This window comes from Mesoplodon densirostris, chromosome 4, assembly GCF_025265405.1.
Source record: "Mesoplodon densirostris isolate mMesDen1 chromosome 4, mMesDen1 primary haplotype, whole genome shotgun sequence".
Lineage (NCBI taxonomy): Eukaryota > Metazoa > Chordata > Mammalia > Artiodactyla > Ziphiidae > Mesoplodon > Mesoplodon densirostris.
The window spans coordinates 80,310,977-80,333,258 of NC_082664.1; the positions used below are offsets into that span (position 1 = coordinate 80,310,977).

At 37.6% G+C, this 22,282-nt stretch overlaps 1 protein-coding gene across 1 annotated transcript in view; it reads right to left on the reverse strand.

Moving 5' to 3' along the window:
• Positions 1-267: 267 nt before the first annotated feature.
• AQR (aquarius intron-binding spliceosomal factor) overlaps positions 268-22,282 on the reverse strand; it is a 111,860-nt gene continuing 89,845 nt past the window's right edge. The window contains exons 30-35 of the mRNA XM_060096571.1: positions 21,962-22,133; positions 19,398-19,568; positions 16,271-16,356; positions 11,042-11,216; positions 7,396-7,509; positions 268-4,693 (exon numbers count right to left, since the gene is read on the reverse strand). Of these exons, the coding sequence (XP_059952554.1) occupies positions 4,379-4,693; positions 7,396-7,509; positions 11,042-11,216; positions 16,271-16,356; positions 19,398-19,568; positions 21,962-22,133 (1,033 nt within the window). The 3' untranslated portion in view covers positions 268-4,378. The remainder of the gene's footprint in view (positions 4,694-7,395; positions 7,510-11,041; positions 11,217-16,270; positions 16,357-19,397; positions 19,569-21,961; positions 22,134-22,282) is intronic.

Here is a 22,282-nt window from a genome sequence, read left to right on the forward strand (position 1 = left end):
ATTTATGCCCTGCTTTTAGGCAGAAGCACAAGGACAGAGAATACTTCCTCTATCTGCTGTTTCTCAACTGCCTTCAGCTCAAAATAATCCTTATGACAAAGTAGCATATTGGGGCTGGTATATTCTTATCCCCTTAATTTTCTAAGGGGGAATCAAAGTTCACTTGCTAATGTAAAAATATTGGCTCCCAAACTGTTCTGAGGAACTAGTTCTCTAGAATGTCTTATTTAAAAAAAAAAAGAAAAAGAAAAAGAAAGAGTTCTATGGTCAAATAAGCTTGGAATAATCAAATGCTAGATTAAACAAAGTTAACATGATTTTTTCCTGCAGGAAAGAACCTTTAATTAGCTAACAATGCATTGTTATTCTGCAAATGGGGAATGATAATTAGTTGTGTTCCTCAAACTTATTTGACCATGGTACATGTTTTTCAAAGTATTTTTGAAGACGGGTGGTTTTGTAACATATGTTGAGAAATACTGGGATTAGCCATCTTTTTAAGTGCAGAAGTTTAAGTAGCTAATGAAATAAGTGTAAGCCAAAAGGTAGAGCTGGCAATAAAGCTGGCAGTCAGCAGTAACTGTGCTGCATTCTGAGTCATGCTCCAGGGGACTGAGCTCAGGGTTGTCCCTATGAAGAAAAAAAGTGTCCAAAGCTTCAGGCTACCGCTGAATTAAAACCCCTTCTCGGGTACTGAAGAATAGCAATGGATAAAGAAAAAATGGTCTCATGTGCTCATTTCCATCCTTGGCTCTGTACAGCTCCAGTTGTATTATTCTTAAACATCTATTAACATGATTGCTTCATAATTACAAAGGCTAACTGCCAAGCATTTTTCACAGGAAGCAAGGCACTGCTTGTTTTTAACTGCTCTTCTGGTGCATGCAAAAGGGTCAGCGTTCTTTAAAAAATCTTTTTTAACTTATTTTAATTGAAGAAACACCTCTAAAATACCATGTGAGTGCAAGATAAAAAGGAAAAAGCACATTCAAGCTAGGTAAGTGCAATAATATAGATGATCTTGGGGGTGGGGGAGTACAGGATACAGAATTGATGTTACCAATATATCCCAAGCACAATGGTACCTACTATTGCCATCTGGGTCTGCTGTTCTGCTAGAAATTTTAATTTCAGCAGAGACCATCCTCAATGCTGCCATAGGCTGATTTTGAGGTTTCCAATCAGTAAATTTGACCCTTGATCTTCAAAGGTCAACTGCCACCACGTGTTCCCTTCTTAATCCTCCTCCATGCTCCCTGGATAGGGGTACAGCTAAGCACTCAAGTCAGAGGACCGGCTGGCCATATCCTACACTGTCTCAAAGATTTGGGGGAAAATGCAGAGGGTGGGACTGGTATTTACCGAGCACCCAGGTGCCAGATGTTTTCATAAACATTACCATTAACAAACAAACAGATCTTTTCCCCATTTTGTAGATAAAACTGTGACTTAGAGAGGTTATAACACTTGTCAAGGTCAAACCAAATGCTGATGAGCAAATTACGTAAAATTTGAGTCAGGTCTGGATGAGTCCAAAGTCTGTTTTACAATACCATGTTGTCCCCTGATCATAAAAACTGCATTTTTTATAGGACCACAAATGGCCCATTTATACCATTTCTCTCAGTATCTAGCAAAATATCAACTTTTATCATCGCACTGACTTCAAGAGACCTGATAATATTTAGATCTTCTCATTCATTTGTCCAAATCAATAGAGCTATTTATTCTCAACTGCTGGTAATGTACTTTCTTAACTCAGCATTTTGTGAAAAAAAGTCTAAATACTTGAATTGCTTCATTTCATGCTCTTTCACTTGGCATGTGTCTTTTTGGTTTGCTTTTAAAAATAAACTCCAAAACCATGACATATTCAGATATGAAAAACAGGATGGAGAGCAATGGGAACACAAATCTGAAATGGTCACCTGGCTAGAATACCTGTGTCTGTAGTGATCCCAAATTAAATAGAAAAATTTTGAATTTATGAAGCAATTACTCATGTGTGGTTGATTAAAAAAAAAAAATAGCACAAAACTGCCCTGGACTATAGATTGGATTCTACCCGTCTCCCACAGTTGCCACCCTGGTTAAGACCATCTGATTCAGTTTCCTCATTATTTAAGATTAGAAGAGATCTCTTAAGTTCCTTTAAAAATTCCACAATTCTATAGTCAACTGCAGTTCACTGGCCTTTCCAGTGAATAAACAATTTAAAATAATGCAAGTCCCACTTTCATCATCCCTTTCTTAATTTGACAAAGGCAAAGGAATTATTCATCTTCCAGTTAAAATTTTCTTTTTAGTGTGATAGAAAATCAAGCAGCAGAGAAAAAAGTTCAGTCACACAGCTAGACAGAGTGATATACAGTGTTAGGAAAATGGTTTATTTAAGGAGAAAGCAGCACAACAATTTTTCTTACTTTGGTTGCAGGTATTATGATTCATTTCCTCTAAAGGGCAGAGGGAAAAATCAATCTTTTCCAGGAAAGACAGTAATATGGTAAAGCTTCTTTCCCTCTTGCTTAGCCTGATACTATATATTCACAAATGAAAATAATTCTGAGTGCAAGTCCTCATACAGATGCCCATAACACCTGCTTTCAAATTCTTATACTCAGAGAAATTATGTAACAGACCATTTGGCTCCATCCTAACTCTGATAACAAACAGACCTAGGTTTCCTACGTTCGTTTCCTTGGCATTTCACTCCCCTTATTATCCCATCACTTTCACCTTCCCTTTCCCCACCCAACACAATTGTTGATGCTGCAAGAAGTACTGTAAGACAGGAGTCTAAATTTTATCCACCACAGACTGGTAAACTTAAGCAAACATTAGTCACTCAAAAATATCATTGACTTGACTTTCTGGGTTTAATTTCCTTATGAATTCATCATTGCTTCAAAATATCAAGATGAGAAGCACTGGTCTTGTCACTGGCAGTGTGCAACTCTTGCTTAATTCTTCAAAAGTTCATTGGACACGGTCAAGCCTAAAGGTAGATGCACTAGATTTGGGGAAATGCTCACCTTAACCACTCTAGCAGATGTGGGAATGGGGAAGAGAACTAGCGGGCAAGTTCACCCTCCCCACGTACACATATTCATCTCTTCTCTGGTCACCATGCCCAGGGACCTTATAAGCAGAGGTCCATTGTCAGAAAACAGTCATATTCACTGTAAACTCTACCATCACAGGATCACCATTCTACCTCTCATTGATGTGAGGACAGCACAGTAATCGTACAGCGCTTCTAAAACTACAAAAGTGCATATGAATCACCTGGGGACTTCGATGTAATGCAGATTGAGATTTAACAGGTCTGGGGTAGAGCCCAAACTTTTGCATTTCTAACAAATTTCAATGCAACACTGATGCTGCTGATTTGCAAACCACACCTGAGTAGCAAGGTCCTAGTACAGATGCCTTCCCAAATCTGGAGCACATTTTACCTTCAGGTCTCCTTATGGCTGGTTATCTATCAAGAGAACTAAACAGGGCAGAAAACTCAGAAGCTCTGCATTGGAAGAAATCCATCCTGAATACAGGAATTAATTAAGTTCACTGATTTTCACTGCCCAGACCCTGTACCGTTGTTCCTGCCCAAATGGATCTGCCAGATCCTTCTTGCTTAGACGAATGACAAATCTTGGCCCAGCCTCACCAGCCTTATCTGGTATCATTCGGCCAGCAACTCAAACATTAATTGTGTAGCACCCGCAAAAATAAAAATGCAGGTTCCTAGGCTCTAACCCTGAGATTCTGATTCATTAGGCCTGGAGTGGCCCCCAAAATAAAGAGACATTCTAGGTGATTTTACACATTCTGAGATTTGGGGGAAGGAAATGCATGTCTTCTTTAATGGATCAGAGCAACTTATATCCTATGGTGTTGATGCCTTTCCATCAAGGAAGACAGCTAAGAAAGGAGGGATAGAAAGAAACATGACTTGAGCATCTTACATTATGGTAGAAGAAATGACTTCCTCCCCAATTTGGACACTTGCTTGAAGTCATTTGTAGTTAATTCCAGTATATTTTGTCCTTTTCTTTAGAGAAGTTCACTAAAAATGTGAAATATTACTCTGTAGAAAATTCTTTTAATGTAGGTATGATTATAGATATAGTTATTTAATAATCAAAATATCAAAGGAATGGTTATTTACTCTTCTGACTGAACAAATAAAATTGAAGTTGTTCACACACATTCTTTTTTCATATATACAAGAAGACAAACACTGAGATCAGCTAACAAAAATAAGGACTGAATATTAATTAGTGCCATTAAAATGGCAGAAGCATATGTAAAATACAAAAGGTAACTTTACCTAGACTTTATAAATGAAATGTCCTCCCTAAGAAGGGCTACAGTTTGGCTACTTGGTTTCTCTGGGGGCGGATGTGGCATCTTGAGGGGTGTTATTCTCCACTGGTACAGCTACAGGTTCTGCCACAGTAGCAGTGACCTCGGATTCTGTAGGGATGGCCTCTGAACTGGAACTGTCTCCTGTGTGACTGGGGATGGTCTCAGTCTGAGAGGCTGAGGTTTCTTGACTGGAGCTGGCATCTGTTAGACTAGGTACAATGTCAGCTTGAGCAGGCATGGCCTCTTCTTCTGTTTCCAATTCTGTTTCCTGACTTTGAACTTCTTCACCTTCTTCTAGCATAGCAGGTGGTAGCTGTAAAAAAGTCTAAAGAAAAAAAAAAAAAAAGAAAGAGAGAGAGAGAGAAGACATCAATGTATCCAAATAAAAAGACACTGGCTTATAAAGTTAAGTTCTCACATTATCTTCCTAATTGATACTGTCACTCTAGAATTCTCCAAAACACTGCTGGCCATTTTATATTACAGATGTAACAACTCTGATGATAATGGCCTAAGTTTTACTGACTCCATGGAATATGCCTGCCTAGATATCAGATAATAATGATGAGAACATATATTATATCCTCAGGGAGAAAAACAATATCAAAAGCTATTAAATTTTTTAGCAAAGGAATTTATTGTAACACTCTGGAAAAACAGTGGCTGATTAGGACTGACTGCCACACCAACTCAAGAAAGGACCAACTTCAATCAAGGAGCCCTGTGAGGGGTGAGAAGGAACCAAGCCTTGAGACAAGGCCATGGCAGGCAGAGAGCAGCAGGGCACAAGGCTTCTGTCCCACTTAACCAGAACATTGGAGCAGCTCTATATATGCCTGGCTTCCCTTTTACCCCATGGCAGTCTGGAGCTAAAGCTGGGCTTCTCTCTTCAGGAACTGTTTCTCTTGTTGGAAACTGAAAAAATTTTAAAGTAGTATTCACAATGGCAGCACAAAATATGAAATACTTAGCAATAAAACTAACAACATATTTATAAAGCTTGTATGCTGAAAACTGCCAAACACTGAGGAGAGAATTCAAAGAAGACCTAAAGAAGTGGAGAGAGATATCATATTCATGGAAAGAAGACTCAATATTGTTAAGATGTTAATTTCCCCAAATTGATCCTAAGCAGTAATACTCCAAAATCCTAATCAAAACCTCAACATGCTTTTTCTGGGGGTTGAAATAGACAAGCTGATTCTAAAATTTATACAGAAAAGCAAAGGAACTAGAACAGCCAAAACCATTTTGAAAAATAACAAAACTGAAGGACTCACATTATCTAATTTCAAGATTTACGATAAAGAAACTGTAATAAAGGTAGTGTAGTAAAGGCAAAAAGGAAAGATGCAAAGATCAACAGAACAGAATAGAAAGCCCAGAAGTAGACTCTCACATACATGGCAAATTGATTTTTCTACTAAGACAACAAGGTGAGATCCTAAAAGTTCTCAACATAAGAAAAAAAAAATGTGTAACTCTGTGTGGTGAAGGATGTTAATCAGATTTATTGTGGTGATTGTTTTGCAATATATAGAAATAGCGAATCATTATTTTATACACCTGAAACTAATATAAAATTATATGTCAATTATATCTCAATTTGAAAAACTGCTTTTTTAATCTCAAAAAAAAAAATGACAAGGCAAGTCAACAGAGGGAAAAAATAGCCTTTTCAGGGAATGGTGCTGAAACAACTGGATATCCACATGCAAATGAGTAAAATGCAACCTTACCTTGCACCATATAAAAAAAAATTAACCCACAATGTACCATACCTCTAAATAGCAAATTAAACTATAAAACTTCTAGAAGAAAACATCAGAAAAAACCCCCTGTAATTCTGGGTCAGGCTAAGTTCTTTTAGAACATAAAAAACATGAATCACAAAAGAACAACTTGATACACTGGGACTTCGTCAAAATTTAAAACTTGTTTTTTGAAAGACACTTAAAAATGAAAAAACACGTCACAGACTAGGAGAAAATATTCGTAAAACAAACATCTGAGGAGGAACTTGTAGTCAGAATTTTAAAACTCTCAAAACTCAATAATACAACCCAAAAAAGTGAGTGAGAGGCCTAAACAGACACATCCTCAAAGATATGCAGATGGTAAATAACCACATGAAAAGATGTTCAGCATCAATTGTTATTAGAGAAGTGCCGATTAAAACCACAAGGAGACCACTACACACCTACTGGAATGCTAAAATAAAAAGACCAAACGTAGTAAGTGTGTGTGAGCTCTCATACATTGCTGGTGGGAATATAAAATGGTACAACCACCCTGTAAGACAGGTGGGCAGTTTCTTAAAGGAAGTCGAATACATACTTACCATACTATCCAACCATTCCACTCCTAGAAATTTACCCAAGAGAAAGTACAAAGACTTGTAGGAGAACGTTCATAGTAGCTTTATTTGTAGTAGCCAAAATTGGAAACAACCCAAATGTCCATCAGTGGATGAATGGGTAAACTTGGTAATCTGTATAATGGATTACTTATGCAGCAATAAAAGGAAAAGGACTACTGATACATTCTGAAACATAAATGAATATCAAAATAATGCTGAATAAAAGTAGGAAAAAAGAGTACATGCTGTATGAGTCTATTTACATAAATGTCTAAAAAATGGAGACTAATCTATTGTGACATAAAGTAGATCCTTGGTTTCCTGGAGAAGGTGGAAAAGGAACTGGTGAGGGACGAGAAGGATTATCAAGGTGTACGTGGAAAACTTTTGGGGATAATGGATATGTTCATCATCTCGATTATGGTGATGGTTTCATGGATATATACAAATATCAGAACATATCAAATTGTATACTTTAGATATGTGGAATTTATTGTATGCCAAATTATATCTACAAAAGATGTTTTTAAAATATGGATGTTACATGAATAGTAATCTACTTTGGTTTAGCTGGTTTCCCGCAAGGAATCAAGTACGTTAAAGATTTATTTGGCAACAGAGAAGATTCTACAGCAAGAAAAATAAGAGTCAATTTTGAGAAAACTTACCTGATGATAATGATGTGTGGTCTGTATCAAATGCATATACATGTTGTATACAAAGTTTGCCATCTGGGGCATATTCTTTATTATCTGTACTTCATGAGATGGTCTCTCTCCATTCTAGAAGACGGCAAAAAGAAAGTTAAGTATAATCACTTATATGTGGAATCTAAAATATGACACAAGTGAACTTATCTACGAGACAGAAACAGACTCAGAGACATAGAGAACAGACTTGTGGTTGCCAATGTGGGGGGGTGGGTAAAGGAGATATGGATTGGGAGTTTGGGATTAGCAGATGCAAACTATTATGTATAGAATGGATAAACAACAAGGTCCTACTGTATAGCACAGGGAGCTATATTCAATATCCTCTGATAAACCATGATGGAAAGGAGTATGAAAAAGATTGTATATTTGTATAAATCACTTCCTGTACATCAGAAACTAACGCAGCACTGTAAATCAACTATACATCAGTAAAATAATTTTTTTAAAAAAAGAAAGTTAAGTATAGAGTGAAAGACACCGAAAGCTAACACTTCAACAGAAGCCCATGTCTCCATCTTATGTATGAACACTATTTGACTATTAGGGTTTGGAGGAAATAAGAACAGTAAGAGGACATTAAGATGTAAGTGTTAGAGTCGAATAAAGATTTCATGAAGAGAAGTGATTCAATTTAAATTAGAAAAGGTAGAGATGAGGAGAGAGCTAAGAGTCACTAGCTTTTAATATAATTTCAAGCTGGTAAGTAAAACATGAGTTTTGGTCTACTAACTAATGTAGAAGAATTCATAAGAAATAAGCAATCATTTGAATAGAAAAAAACATCAACATGGTCTAAAGTAGTGGTCTCCAATACCACATATGCTCCAAAGGCAAGTCTCAAGGCTATTCACAAAGAAAATATTAAAATTATTCTTCCCATTTATGTTTTTCTAAAAAATAAGAAGCTATCATTTATTATTACTTAATATATAGACTATTAGTCATGAGGGTTAATATTTGCCAGTTTTCTTTTTTCGGCCATGCCATGCTGCTTGTGGGATCTTAGTTCCCCAACCAGGGATCAAACCTGTGCCCCCTGCTGTGGAAGCATGAAGTCCTAACCGCTGGATCGCCAGTGAATTCTGGCAAGATTTTTTTTTCTTTACTAATAAAGCATATGGTCAAAAATGTTGGCAAATAGTAGTTTCAGGTGTAAACTTTGTAGTGCCCATCAGAACCATGTGGGGAAAGTGTTAAATAACAGAGGCCTGGGCTGTAGCCCCCAGCGATTTTGATTCAGTAGGTCTGAGGGAGAATGAGGTGATTCTGATGCAGTAGCTTCTGACAACAACCTGAGAAACACCACTCTACCGTGTAGGTAAAGTGGTAAAGCAAATGAAGAAAACAGAAAATTTGCACTTCTTCTAAACCATCTGAGAATAAAGATTAAGAACTTCCCTATTTAAAGTCAATTGTAAAATTTTTTGTTTGTTTGTTTGTTTGCTTTTTGCGGTACGCGGACCTCTCACTGTTGTGGCCTCTCCCATTGAGGAGCACAGGCTCCGGACGCACAGGATCAGCAGCCATGGCTCACGGGCCCAGCCGCTCCGCGGCATGTGGGATCTTCCCAGACCGGGGCACGAACCCGTGTCCCCTGCATCGGCAGGCGGACTCTCAACCACTGCGCCACCAGGGAAGCCCCCAATTGTAAAATTTTTATAAAGTCTCATCCTATCTTACTGTACAATTCAGAAAATCATAGAGGTAAAAAACATATCAAGAAAAAGGATTTTACCTTAAAGTGATAAATTATTTAAAGCACATAAAGTTAGAAATATTTAGTACATTAAATAGCATTTCTCAGAATTAAGCAGGACGGCGGTATTGCACATAAGCAGGTGTTCTTTGGACGGTGGTCACTTTCTGTAACGGTTACAACTTCTGTGTGCAAAGACTGCCATGCTATTACAACTATGGAATATTGCCTTTAAAGCATGGAATTCTTTCTGTTTGTTTGTACCTGCATATTTTCTGGCGGATTTGCTGGGAGCAGCCTCTCCTGAGATTCAGGGCTGCGCAGTCCTCCTCACCCCTCACACTGTCTCCTGAGCAGAGGATGGGGAGATGCTCCCAGCCCTCAGCCCCCAGGGCTTGAGTCCATGGTACTGCCTAGAGCACCGCTTTCCAAACCTTCTGTTCCTTGGTATTGCCTCCAGGTGTGTCTGCAGCCCTTGGCTAGAAAGCACCTGGAGAGTGTGTTAAACCTGAAGACACCTGGCCTCTGCCCCAGACTTCTCATCAGCAATGTGCCTGTTTAATAATCAGTCCACAAAAGATTGAGAACCTCATAGCTATAGGACTGTGTCCAGACCTCAGAGCCTGACACTCAAGGCTGCACATGGCCCCACCCCATTGTATCCTTCCATCCTTTCCCTTCTATTCCTCCACAGCAGCATTTCTTTTATTTAAAGGAAAAAAAAACAATTAAAAAAGAAGTTCGTAACATTATTACAAAACAAACACACAGAATTTAACTTTATTATTTTTTTTAAAAGAGGGGTGGGGGGAATTCCCTGGCAGTCCAGTGGTTAGGACTCCATGCTCTCATTGCCGAGGGCCTGGGTTCAATCCCTGGTCAGGGAACTAAGATCCTGCAAGCCATACAAGTGTGGCCAAGAAATGAAAAAATAAAAATTTTTTAAAAAATTTTTTAAAAAATAAAAAAAAGAGAGGTGGGGAAAAGAAATATACTGTGAACATTTAAGACAGTTTTATCTAAAATTCAATGGACCTCCAAGACATTTCATTAAATCAAAAACACAAAGCCCAAAAGTCTAGAGTATGCAGACCTTCATGTAAGAAAGAAAACAACGTAAAAAAATAAACAGTTACCTGCTCCTTTGTGCAAAAGTAAGGCTAAGCCAGAAACTGAAGAGATAATGTTACCTCTGGGAGCTGAGGGTGGGAAAGGGAAGAAAGAAGGGGAGATAGGAGATGGGTAGCAGGGATGAGAAGAGAGTGGTACTTCTCTAAGTGTTTGTGCTGTTCCCTGGCACCTTCCCTCAGAATGCAAGCTTCTTGAGGGTTCTCCAAGAGCTAAACCAGTTATTACTCTGTTATCAAGTAATTAGTTAAGTTCTCCTTACAAAGCTGAAGACAGGCAGTATAGTATGATGATGATGAATATGGACTCTGGAGTCAGGCTGCCTGGGTTTTTAAATCTTGGACTCTCCATCTACTCAGATGTGTGGCTTAACGACTTAACTTCTCGGATCCACAGTTTCCAACATATGGAAAGTGAGGTTAATAAGAAAAGCTATTGAACAGGGCTGTTACTGAGATGAATTGAGATAATGTATGTAATGTAACATTTATTGAGTACCCACCATGTATCAGGCTATTAGCTTTGACATACATTATTTTATTTCCTATTAGTAACCTGTTCAATAGGTTTTCTTATTAACCCCATTTTCCATATGTTGGAAACTGGATCAGAGAAGTTGCCTGATGTGTGGTGAGTACTCAGTAAATGTTAGCTGGTGTTATTATTTTTACATAGAAAATCTTAATTCAGTTCCTTAGCGTAAGGACCACTCTAAACCAGTGTTCGGATGATTTATGTGATGATGCTCTTTGTTAATGTGGTCACCTGTAGGCTTACCTTTCTACTGGTTGGGAAAGGTTCTGTTGGAATTATATGCAAATGAAGTGGGCGGGCTGTGAGCTGGCTGAAAGCTGGAGTTAGTTCAAAACAGTTTTGGAAGAGGGATACTCTGGCGAAGATATAAAGTCCAAGTCTGGCTCTAGACATGGCCACCACTAAGCGACGGACATCCCTTTGAGAAACAAACAGAATGAATTAAAACATATCAAGATTAGTAACATATTTATGCAGACTTTTATTTTTAAAACATATTCCACTAAATATTCCTGTTAAGCTGTGGCAATAAAGAGTTCAGCTTCTTAAAAACTTAAGAGAATAAACATTAAGTTAATCAATGCTATGTAACTAGTTAACCAAGTAAGAAGTTAATGCTTTATTATCAACTCCTATGTTTTTATGCAGGGAGAGGGTGGGGGAGAACCGCAAAATAACCAATGACTGATTAAAAAGGTGTAAGTTGCTATACTAGTATTACGATAGTTCGGTTGTCAGTTACCAATTTACTGTATCACCACCATTGAGTAAATTCAAACCAGCCCTTGCTCCATTTCACCTACCAAATTCCCACGCTGTCAAGGTTAATGGGTCAAATTTTATTTCCTAAATAACTCTTATCATACTGTTTTATACTTATTTATAATAATAATTACAAATACAAACAGAAATATAGTACGACGAATGATATAACATAATAATACCATCTTATTCACGCATTTACTCTAGTACCTACGCCTAATGGCTGGACTAGACTAGGTCTCAGTGTTCACATAAACAGTAATAAAAATGCCAAAATGGGGCCTCCCTGGTGGCGCAGTGGTTGAGAGTCCGCCTGCCGATGCAGGGGATGCGGGTTCGTGCCCCGGTCTGGGAGGATCCCATATGCCGCCGAGCGGCTGGGCCCGTGAGCCATGGCCGCTGGGCCTGCGCGTCCGGAGCCTGTGCTCCACAACGGGGGAGGCCACAACAGTGAGAGGCCCGCATACCGCAAAAAGAAAAAAAAAAAAAAAATGCCAAAATGCATGATCCAGCTATACATGTAGCTGGCTATCTGATGAATGATGGCAGTTTTCTTTATCTTTCAGAAAGAATATGTTCTTAAAACTTTATCTGAATTTACTTGAATCAAATGAACTTATTTACGAAACAGAAACAGACTTAGAGAATGAACTTATGGTTACCAGGGGGGATGTGGGGTGGGGAGGGATAGATTGGGAGTTTGGGATTTACATGTACACACTGCTATATTTAAAACAGATAACCAACAAGGACCATGTAAAAAAGAAAAAAAAATTACAAAAGAGTGGCTATGTGTAAAAGGAAAAAAAATTATAAAAGAGTGGCTATGTAAGTTTAATTTCACTTCATTATTAGTTTAGAATGTGTTTTAGTAAGAAAATATAGTTTTGGTTTCAAATACAGAGCACAGCTTGTTTTCTTGAGATGCTCTTAGATGGCTATTTAAATTTGCGAGTATTCTACAAAAGAGAAGACTTTCATGAATAATGATAAAATCTGGTACAGTCATCCCTAACTCCCGAAAGAAAGTGTTAAAGAGTGTTACAGAGATCAAATGTTACAAAGATCATATAATAACCAGACAGAGAATCGGGAATTGGAATATTTATCAAATGGCTTTTCTTTGTCTCTGCATAATGCAAGATATTTGGGGAATATCTCTAATTCAGCCTCATTTTCTATTGTGTTTTATGGTCTTGATAAGGATCTAGTTTCCCTTATCAGGAGGGACTGTGCAACATCATATATAGTAGCAGTTATGTTGAGGGGGTATCCCCACCTCCCAGCAACCCAAACTAAGAGAAGTTCATTTAGGTATGAGGAGAAAGCATACCCATTTGCAGTAGCTTTGAGGAATTTCTACATTTGTGACACCCTGGATTCACGAAGGAAATGTCACCTTCTAGGTCACTGCAGGCCAAATTGTTTTCACTTCCTCCACATCCCTTAGAAGCCCGAGGGGTCACGCTATAGGTGGGTGGTTCCAAAACTAGTAATTGGATGTACAATGCTGGAAATACTTAGCATGAGTTCTCACCCAAGTATTATAAACTTAAGTTTTCATGGTAATCCCTGTATTATGATACTCAGTTCTTCCTTTCTCATCCAGAAGGCTCTATCTCTAGGCAGAGCAGTGAAAATGAACCTGTTCCTCTGAGGAACTTTTCCCTCCAGTCCTTAGTACTGTAGGACAGTTAAGTGGCTCTACTAAGCTCGATCTCCACTGTACATGAGGAGAGTTAGACTAAAATCTTCTGCAGAATCAAATGTAGGTATTTTCCAAGGACATGTTTAATGTCTCCTCCACTGGATTCTAAGCTCCATGGGGACAGAGATAACGAATGTTAGATTTACTACTATATATCAAGAACCCATCACATTGCCAAATAATAGAAGGATCTGAGAACATCTGTTAAATGAATGACCAAACACTATAAACATAACTACCAGGCAAAAAAAGTAAAGGGTGGCAGCATGAAAAGCCAGGGTTCCTTGGAGCTGTATCTTGAAACCAGAGCAATGAGAACTACCACCTTCTTTCACAGTCCCCAGAAGACGGCTGGACAGAAAGAGCACTGTTAAACAACAAGCCATCACTCTGACAGAGCCCCTACAAGGAGACAACACAGGAAAGTTACAGCTTCACTGCTTTGCTCTGAACAAGTCACAAGCATTTCTATTTGTAGCTGGGCTATTCAAGTCAGTAGGGACAAGAACAATGAATGTTGGAAAAGGAACCAGAAATGTCTCACTACTCTAGCTTCTAAACAGCTCCACAGTGTCCTAAAACAGGTCTCTGGAACTGAAGCTCAATAGCCTGGCTCCTAAACAATCACCTGATTAGTCTATCCTGGATGAAAAAAAGATGTGGGTAAGAGAAGAAAGGCAGGCACTTGGGAAAACGGCTTAGCAGTTTCTTAAAGGGTTAAACATAGAGTTACTATGTGACCCAGCAATTCCACTCCAAGGTCTACACCCAAGAGAAAGGAAAACATACGTCCACACAAAACTTGTACATGAATGTTCACAACAGCATTAGTCCTAATAGCCAAAAAGTAGAAACAACCCAAGTGTCCACCAACTGATGAATGGACAAATAAAAGTAAAAAATTCACACAAAAAATAATGAAATATTACTTAGCAATTAAAAGTAATGAAGTACTGACACATGCTACAACATGGATAAACCTTGAACACATTATGCTAAGTAATTTCATTTATATGAAGTATCCAGAATAGGCAAATCTATAGACATATAGTAGAATAGTGGCTGCCAAGGGCTTAGGGGAGAGGGGAGGGGAGTAACTGCTGACAGGTACAGGGTGATAAAAATGTTCTAAAATCGTGAAGATAGCTGCATAACAATGAGTATACTAAAAATCATTGAACTGTACACTTAAAATAGGTGAATTGTATGGTATGTGAGTTATATCCCAATAAAGCTATTATTAAAAAGAGAAATATGGAAGAAAGTAGGTTTCCTTGGTCTCTTGAAACTTGAAAAACAAAATATTTTACTACTTCCTAGAAAAAGAAAGATATGAAAGATTGTATCTACAAACCAAAAAATTCTATGAGGAGTTTGATAAAATTCTAGCTAACATACCTAACCTATCTGGATAGTTGGATCGTAAATCATAGGTCAACTGACTTTTCCCCTCTATGCTTTAATAACACTACCACCATCACCAGCAGCCCCCGAAGAAGAAGGTAGACTTCCAAAAGGGAAGTTTGGCAAATACAAAGAAGACTAATTTATCTGGATAAAGGAAATTTAGATATGTAAGACAACAATGAGATCAGGTTCCTTTCTAAGCCTTCATTTATAAGCATTTTAGTATCATCATCTTTCTCTTTATTTATTTTTTTAAGTTTCCAGAAGTCAGGTAAAAAACAGCATAGAAATAAAGTCATGGGAATGTGAAAAAGACAAAAAAGGCACTACAGAGTAAGAAAAAAGGTGGGAAGGGGAGGAAGCAGTATTCACGTATTCATACTGTGAGTTTGGGTAAGAGATTTTAATTATGTAAATCATAATGATACCCTATGCAGCAGCAGCTATAAATTTCAATGTGGAAATGAAACCGCTTTTTAGAAAAGTTAGTCTCCAAAACATGTTTGACACTTAAGTAAAAACACACTGTATTTTAGAATGCTATAGTATTGAAACAATTTCTTTTTTTTTTTTTTTTTTTCTTTTTGCGGTATGCGGGCCTCTCACTGTTGTGGCCTCTCCCGTTGCAGAGCACAGGCTCCGGATGCGCAGGCCCAGCGGCCATGGCTCACGGGCCCAGCCGCTCCGCGGCACATGGGATCCTCCCAGACCGGGGCACGAACCCGTATCCCCTGCATCGGCAGGCGGACTCTCAACCACTGCGCCACCAGGGAGGCCCTGAAACAATTTCTTGAAACGTTACATCTTTGTTTACTCTTACGTAAAAGTTATCAGTCTAATGGAACCTGATCACTCTGGGTTAAGCACCAAATAGATCTTGACTTAATGACAACATTATGAGAGCTTGCAGAATTTTCTTTTTATATCCATCAAATAAAATAATAAAATGAACTCTCCTTATAGTTTTACTAGTAAGTCATATGAGATGAAGGTTTATATAAAACTAAATGGCTGCTTTGTAACAAGGAGATATTATTCCCATAAATCTCCAGCACATAAATACATCACAATAAATGATAAAAATATATTACTGTTCGTTTTGACAATTCTTATCCTGGGAGAACAAATGGTTCCTTTATCCTAACACTGAAGCAAAAAGACTGTGTAGGGAAAAGTGAGAAATCCTGTGCAATGAAAAGTTTACTCTTAGACTTTTTACCACTTTACCTCCTTTAATTTCTGACATTAAGTTTCAAACAGACATAGGAGATACATACACACACACACACACACACACACACACACACACACACACACACATATAATGATTAAATGCTATCTCTGACTGTTCCTGAAGAGTAAAAAAGTTAAAATTACTAAAACATTTAAGATTCAAAAAATTCAGAAGCAATGGCAATGATTAACTAACTATACAAAGAATATGATACTGCTACAGTCCAACAAAAAGCACCAAAAGTTGCCATAACAATTAATTAAACTTTCAACATAAAATTTAAAACTACTTTGCCACAGAAGCTCAAAATTAAAGCACACAGTAAAGTTCAACACTATTATGAAAATGTTTCCTTACATACCTCAGATGGCCTACCGCCCTGGTTCGTACTAGAGAAAGAATAATATAATCATTCTGTTGACCTTGAAATCTGTCAACGGTTGTCACCTGAGGCAAAAGAAAGGGGGGAATATGGTATATTTTCAAAAGCAAAAACGCTAGAGAGATCATTTAAATAAAGTACTAGAAATAAAAATCTTATCCTTAAAATAATCAATCCTGAAAGAACATGACTATATACTTGGAATTGAAAGAGTAAGTTAATGAACACTATGAAATAAACCATGGTAACCAGATTCGGCTATGCCCCTATGTTATTCACACTTATAGCACTCATCTTTAACTCTGCAGATACTTAAGTAACTATTACATTTGTGGAATTAACAATCTTCCCCCTACTACACTACTCAGCTCCATGAAAGCAGGGACTGTTGTTCAGCTAATTATATACCTGATATCCCAATTTGATGCCCAGCAACATTTTAAATGTACAATTTGATAAATTTTGACAATATATACTCCCAAATAACCACCACCACAATCAAAATTTCCATTACCTCAGTCCCTTTTGTCATCAAATCTGTATCCCCCAGCCCCAGGCAACCACTGATCAGCTTCCTGTCACTATAGATTATTTTGTTGCCAGTTCTAGAATTCCATAAAAATGGAATCATAAATTAGAAGTTCATACCTTTTTACTGGTGAATAGTATTCCACTGAATGAATATACTACAATTTGTTTATTCATTCCCTTGTTCACGGAATATGGGTTGTTTCTAGTTTAGGGCTATTTTGAATAAAGCTGCAATGAATACTCATGTATAAATATTTTTGTGTAAATACGTTTTTATTGCTCTTGGATAAATATCTGGGGGTAAAGCTGCTGGACTGTGTGAGTGTTTATAAGAAACTGTCAAACTGTTTTCCAAAGTTGCTGCACACACATTTACCAGCACTGTTCCAGTTCCAGAGTTCTAGTTGCTCCACATCCTTGCCAACACTTGGTATACTGTCCATCTTTATAATTTTAGCCATTCTATTGGATGTGTAGTGGTACATCACTGTAGTTTTAATTGCATTTTCCCTGACAACTAGTGATGGTAAGCATTTTTTCATGTGTTTATTGTCCATTTGTATGCTGTCCAATTCATTTGCCAACTCTGTATTGGGTTGTCTATATTTTACAATGACTTTTATAGGAGTTCATATATTCTGGATATAGTCCTTTGCTCTTATGTGTGGATATTATACCTAGAAATTCTGTTGTCATCCTGACCATGTGGAGAGCTTGTCTGAGAACTGGGCTCACAGACTGAGGACAGCAGAGCAGAAAGATGAAATGAACCTTGGTCTTTCATGACATCATTGAGTCACACTGTAACCTAACCTGGAGTCACACTACTTTCATCTTGTTATGAGAGAGAGTAACTTTCCTTATTGTTTAAGTTTTTCTGTTACTCATAAATAAAAGGACTCAGACACTGAGGTTCTTCTATTTCTAAACTTACTATATTTCAAAGTTATTAGTTTCTCATTTTCACTCTCTATATCCCTTATGGAGTGTTCTACAGTGCCTGTTCCTCCCCATTCCTTTTAATTTTGTCTCCATTTCTTTGATTTTGTTTTATTTTCTGCCAGTTCACATTTCATCTCTTCCTGGGTTCTTCAATTTCTCTGTTTGGTAGCCTTCCCTCACAGAAATGCGTACTTCATTAAGTATTTTAAAATTCATACCCAAATATGCATTCGAAATTTTCATCTGTTCTAGGCCAACATGTTTTCTGGAGTATGTTATCTTGTCAGTTAGTTTGTTTGGATGCTCTTTCCCTCATTTATAAATTGAGCTTGTGCTAGTTTCCTTTTCTCCTCTATTTTACCACTGATTAGGCAGGTTTCTCAGATTAGCTACGCACAAGAGGTTAGGTTAGGGTGAGCAGAACTTTCTTCTTAACGCTCAGTGATTTTAACAACAGATGGTTCTCTTTTTCGCTGTTACTATAGAGACGGTGTATTTTTTTCAAATATAGCTCATCTGTAGTCTTCTTTGAATCAGTCTGGAACCAGGAAGGCTTCTGCTCACCCCAATACCCATATCCGTTGTTGAATAATAGGGATGTGGCTCTTATACTTCAAAGTATGCCACCACTTTCAGAAAGTGTGTTTTTGCTGGCACTTTCAAGACTGGTCCCCTAAATTCTCTTCCCATTTTTTCTTCTTGACCTTAGTCACATGTCATCTCACTAAAAATGTAATTTGTTTTTTCTTCCTCTCATTTTTCTCTTACTTGTGGATGATTTCCAAGAAAAGGTAAAAGAGCTTTTATATAGCTATGTTCACAACCAAAGTCCTAATTGCATCATTACTAATGCTATATTTATGTTTTGTTATTCTCTCTAATTTTTCAAACCTGTATTGACAAAATCAAGCATCTTCATTTTTTTTTTTTTTCTTGCGGTACGCGGGCCTCTCACTGTTGTGGCCTCTCCCGTTGCGGAGCACAGGCTCCAGAGGCGCAGGCTCAGCAGCCATGGCTCACGGGCCCAGGCGCTCCGCGGCATGTGGGATCTTCCCGGACCGGGGCACAAACCCGCGTCCCCCGCATCGGCAGGCGGACTCTCAACCACTGCGCCACCAGGGAAGCCCCTTCATTTTTATTTGCAATTACTCCATCATATCACATAAAGAAGTATAAAAAAAATCCTAAGGTCTGAATGTACTTTATGATTTTCCTTTATCCCCAAGAAAAAACACCCTTCTAAACACACACACAATAAGAAGCAGTACAAATTATACCTTTGTAAAACAAACAAAATAAAAAAATGCTACAATTCCTATTTCTACTATAAAGGACATAAATAGTTTCATTAGACATCATTTTACCAACAAAAAGTTTCAGAAACATTTATTTCTGATTACTGTCAACAAAAATCTTCAATGTGATAGTTGAGACAGACGTTCACAGCACACCAATAACACTGTCAGATAGAATTGCCAGAGAATAGAGTTCCTATTATTTCATTTTCTCACATATTTTAAAAGGAGATAGCAAAGAGACAAGGTAGAACAACGTAAATAACTCATAATAAAAATAAATCTTTCCATCTTGCCAACAATATGAATAAGAGAACGTATTATACTTGTAAAATTACCTTATTTGGTCTTCCAATCAATGGATTGCTCCCGCATCGTCTATTGATGATGTCACGAATAAGATGCTTTTGTCCATTATATGTTGTTAGAATGCTAATCTTGTCAGCAGGGTAACCAAGTAAGCACATGTACATAAAAAGTGCCACTACATATTCTGCCTCTCCAAGATTCTGTAATGAAAACATTAATCAGATTGTGTATTTATTTCCCTTTATAGAAAAAACAGTTAACTAGCACAATTTGTTCATTTATCACACCTCAAGAAGTGAACAGTTAATATCTTGGACAAGTGAATACCTCTCATAAAACTGAGCAATAACTTATCCTAAATTAACAATGATAAATAAAAATAGAGTATGTGGTAATTACTTCCCTTTAACATTTGCAATATATTTGCAATACATGAAACAATCATAAAATAAAAGTCACCAACTTAAAGGCTTAATATTTCTGGGACCACAACAATCACAATACAGATCAATAGTATCCTGTTACTGTGTATTGCAACTATAGTTATGGAAAGAAATATTAACATAAAGAAGCAAGGTAGCTATCTTAGAAGCCAGTAGAAAATCCAGTCTAACATATACATCCAGCAGTACCGTAGTTGGCTCTCAATTTTTACACAATGTTTTTCCTTTTTCCTTCATACTTCTTAGTTTTTTTGTGTGTGTATTATGTTCATTCTCTTACTAATGGTTGCCCCCTCTACCAGACCACCTCAGATGGGAAGAGGATGTGGCCTCAAATTGATCATTCTGGCCTGCTGTGACCTTAGGGGGTCTAGGTAAAGATGGATGGGAAGGAGTTTAAGACCAAGACTTAAATACACTACTTGGGAGAGTGAGAAAGCATACACAAGGCTGCTTAGTCCAGTTCAACAGAGTCAAATTGAAAGTAACAGATGAGAGAAAAAAGTAAAATGAGAACATAAACATAACATGAAAATCAAAAAAGACAAGAAGCTGGATTTCATGTAAAGGCAATAGGAAAATTACAGGAAGACCTTCAGAAAAATCATTTGTATTCTGGTGACACACAGCTTCAGTTAACTCTTCATCTAAATTTTCTCATTCTTTGGAAGACAGGAGCCACATGACTGTGTAAATCTTTCCATTTTCTATATTGATAACAAACTACATTTATCTAAGCATCAGCTAATATAGATAAAAGAACAAATCTTTTGGTGCATATGCTGCCAGATCTTTTTGTAGAGATTACCTGTACATATTTCTGTATGTATATTTTGCTTTTTAAAAAGCAAAACGGGATACTATAGATAACACTTTGCAAGCTGATTTTTTCATTAATATAGCATAAAAATTCTCCCTGTCAGTAAACCAAGTTATAATGTTACTCTTAGTGGCTATTCAGTATTATATGGAATAGGTAAAAGTGAAATTAATCCCTACTGATAAGACATATAGGTTGTTTCTCCTTTCAAAAATAATTTGCAGGGCTTCCCTGGTGGCGCAGTGGTTGAGAGTCCGCCTGCCGATGCAGGGGACTAGGGTTCGTGCCCCGATCCCGGAAGATCCCACATGCCGCGGAGCGGCTGGGCCCGCGAGCCATGGCCGCGGAGCCTGTGCTCCGCAACGGGAGAGGCCACAGCAGTGAGAGGCCCGCGTACAGCAAAAAAAAAAAAAAACAAAAAAATCAAAAATAATTTGCAATAAAAAAAAGATGTGATGAACATTTTAGCATATAAGTCTTTGCAAATTTGTCCATTTTTTTTAAGGATAAATTCCTAGAAGTGAGAGTATTCCTTTTAATACATACTAACAGTATGTTCACCAAATTACTTTCCTACGAGCATTGCATGAATATAGTTTCCCAAACCTAACCCAACAGAGGTGAAAATATATTCCAGTGATTTATACTTGCTACAAATCTATATCTTTTTTTCTGTGAATTGCATATTCTAGTCCTTATTGCATTTTTCTGTTGGGGGGTTGATTCTTTTATAAGTGATTTTTTTTTTTTTTCTGGTACGCGGGCCTCTCACTGTTGTGGCCTCTCCCGCTATGGAGCACAGGCTCCGGACGCACAGGCTCATTGGCCATGGCTCACGGGCCTAGCCGCTCCGCGGCATGTGGGATCTTCCCGGACCGGGGCACGAACCCATGTCCCCTGCATCGGCAGGTGGACTCTCAACCACTGCGCCACCAGGGAAGCCCCTATAAGTGATTTTAAAGAGCTCTATACACATCCAGACTTCAACCCATTGTTTTTTAAAGGCTGAAAATAAATTTTGCTCTCAATCAAGCAATATTTTTCTTTATGATTTTTGATTTTGGTAATGAGCTTAAAAAGACCTTTCTTACCCCAACATTATATATTCATCATTATTTTCTTCTTTTTTAGTATGTTTATATAAGTTTCTTTTCTTTGGTGTATATATCTTTAATCCATCTGAAATGGAAATTTGTGTGTTGTGTGTGAGGTGGAGATCTAACTTTGCTTTATTTAATGGTTTGTCCAAGTGGTTCAGTAATACTGAATTAGGTAGTAATTCAGCCAGGAAAATGCAAAATAAACTTAAAAGTTTCCTATTTTTTCTTACCTGATAAAAGTAAGGATTAGGCTCAGATTCTCCAACTCCCTGAAAATCTTCAACATTAATGAGCTGGAAGTCATAAAGCAAGCCAGCATTTGCTGTACTGAACTCCGGCAAGAGCTGCACATGGGGTAAGTTTCCTAGATTCTTGTATCGCCAGTTGTAGAGGTTGCACAAGCTTTCAAAGACAAATCCCCCCCCAAACAGGAAATATTAGCATTGTAAATCCCCTTTTAATATATATAAGGGGGTTTCTAAGGGATGGGCTCTTCCTGTTAATTTTCATATTATCCACGTTGTGCTCTTCTTTTTAGCAATAATGCTTTT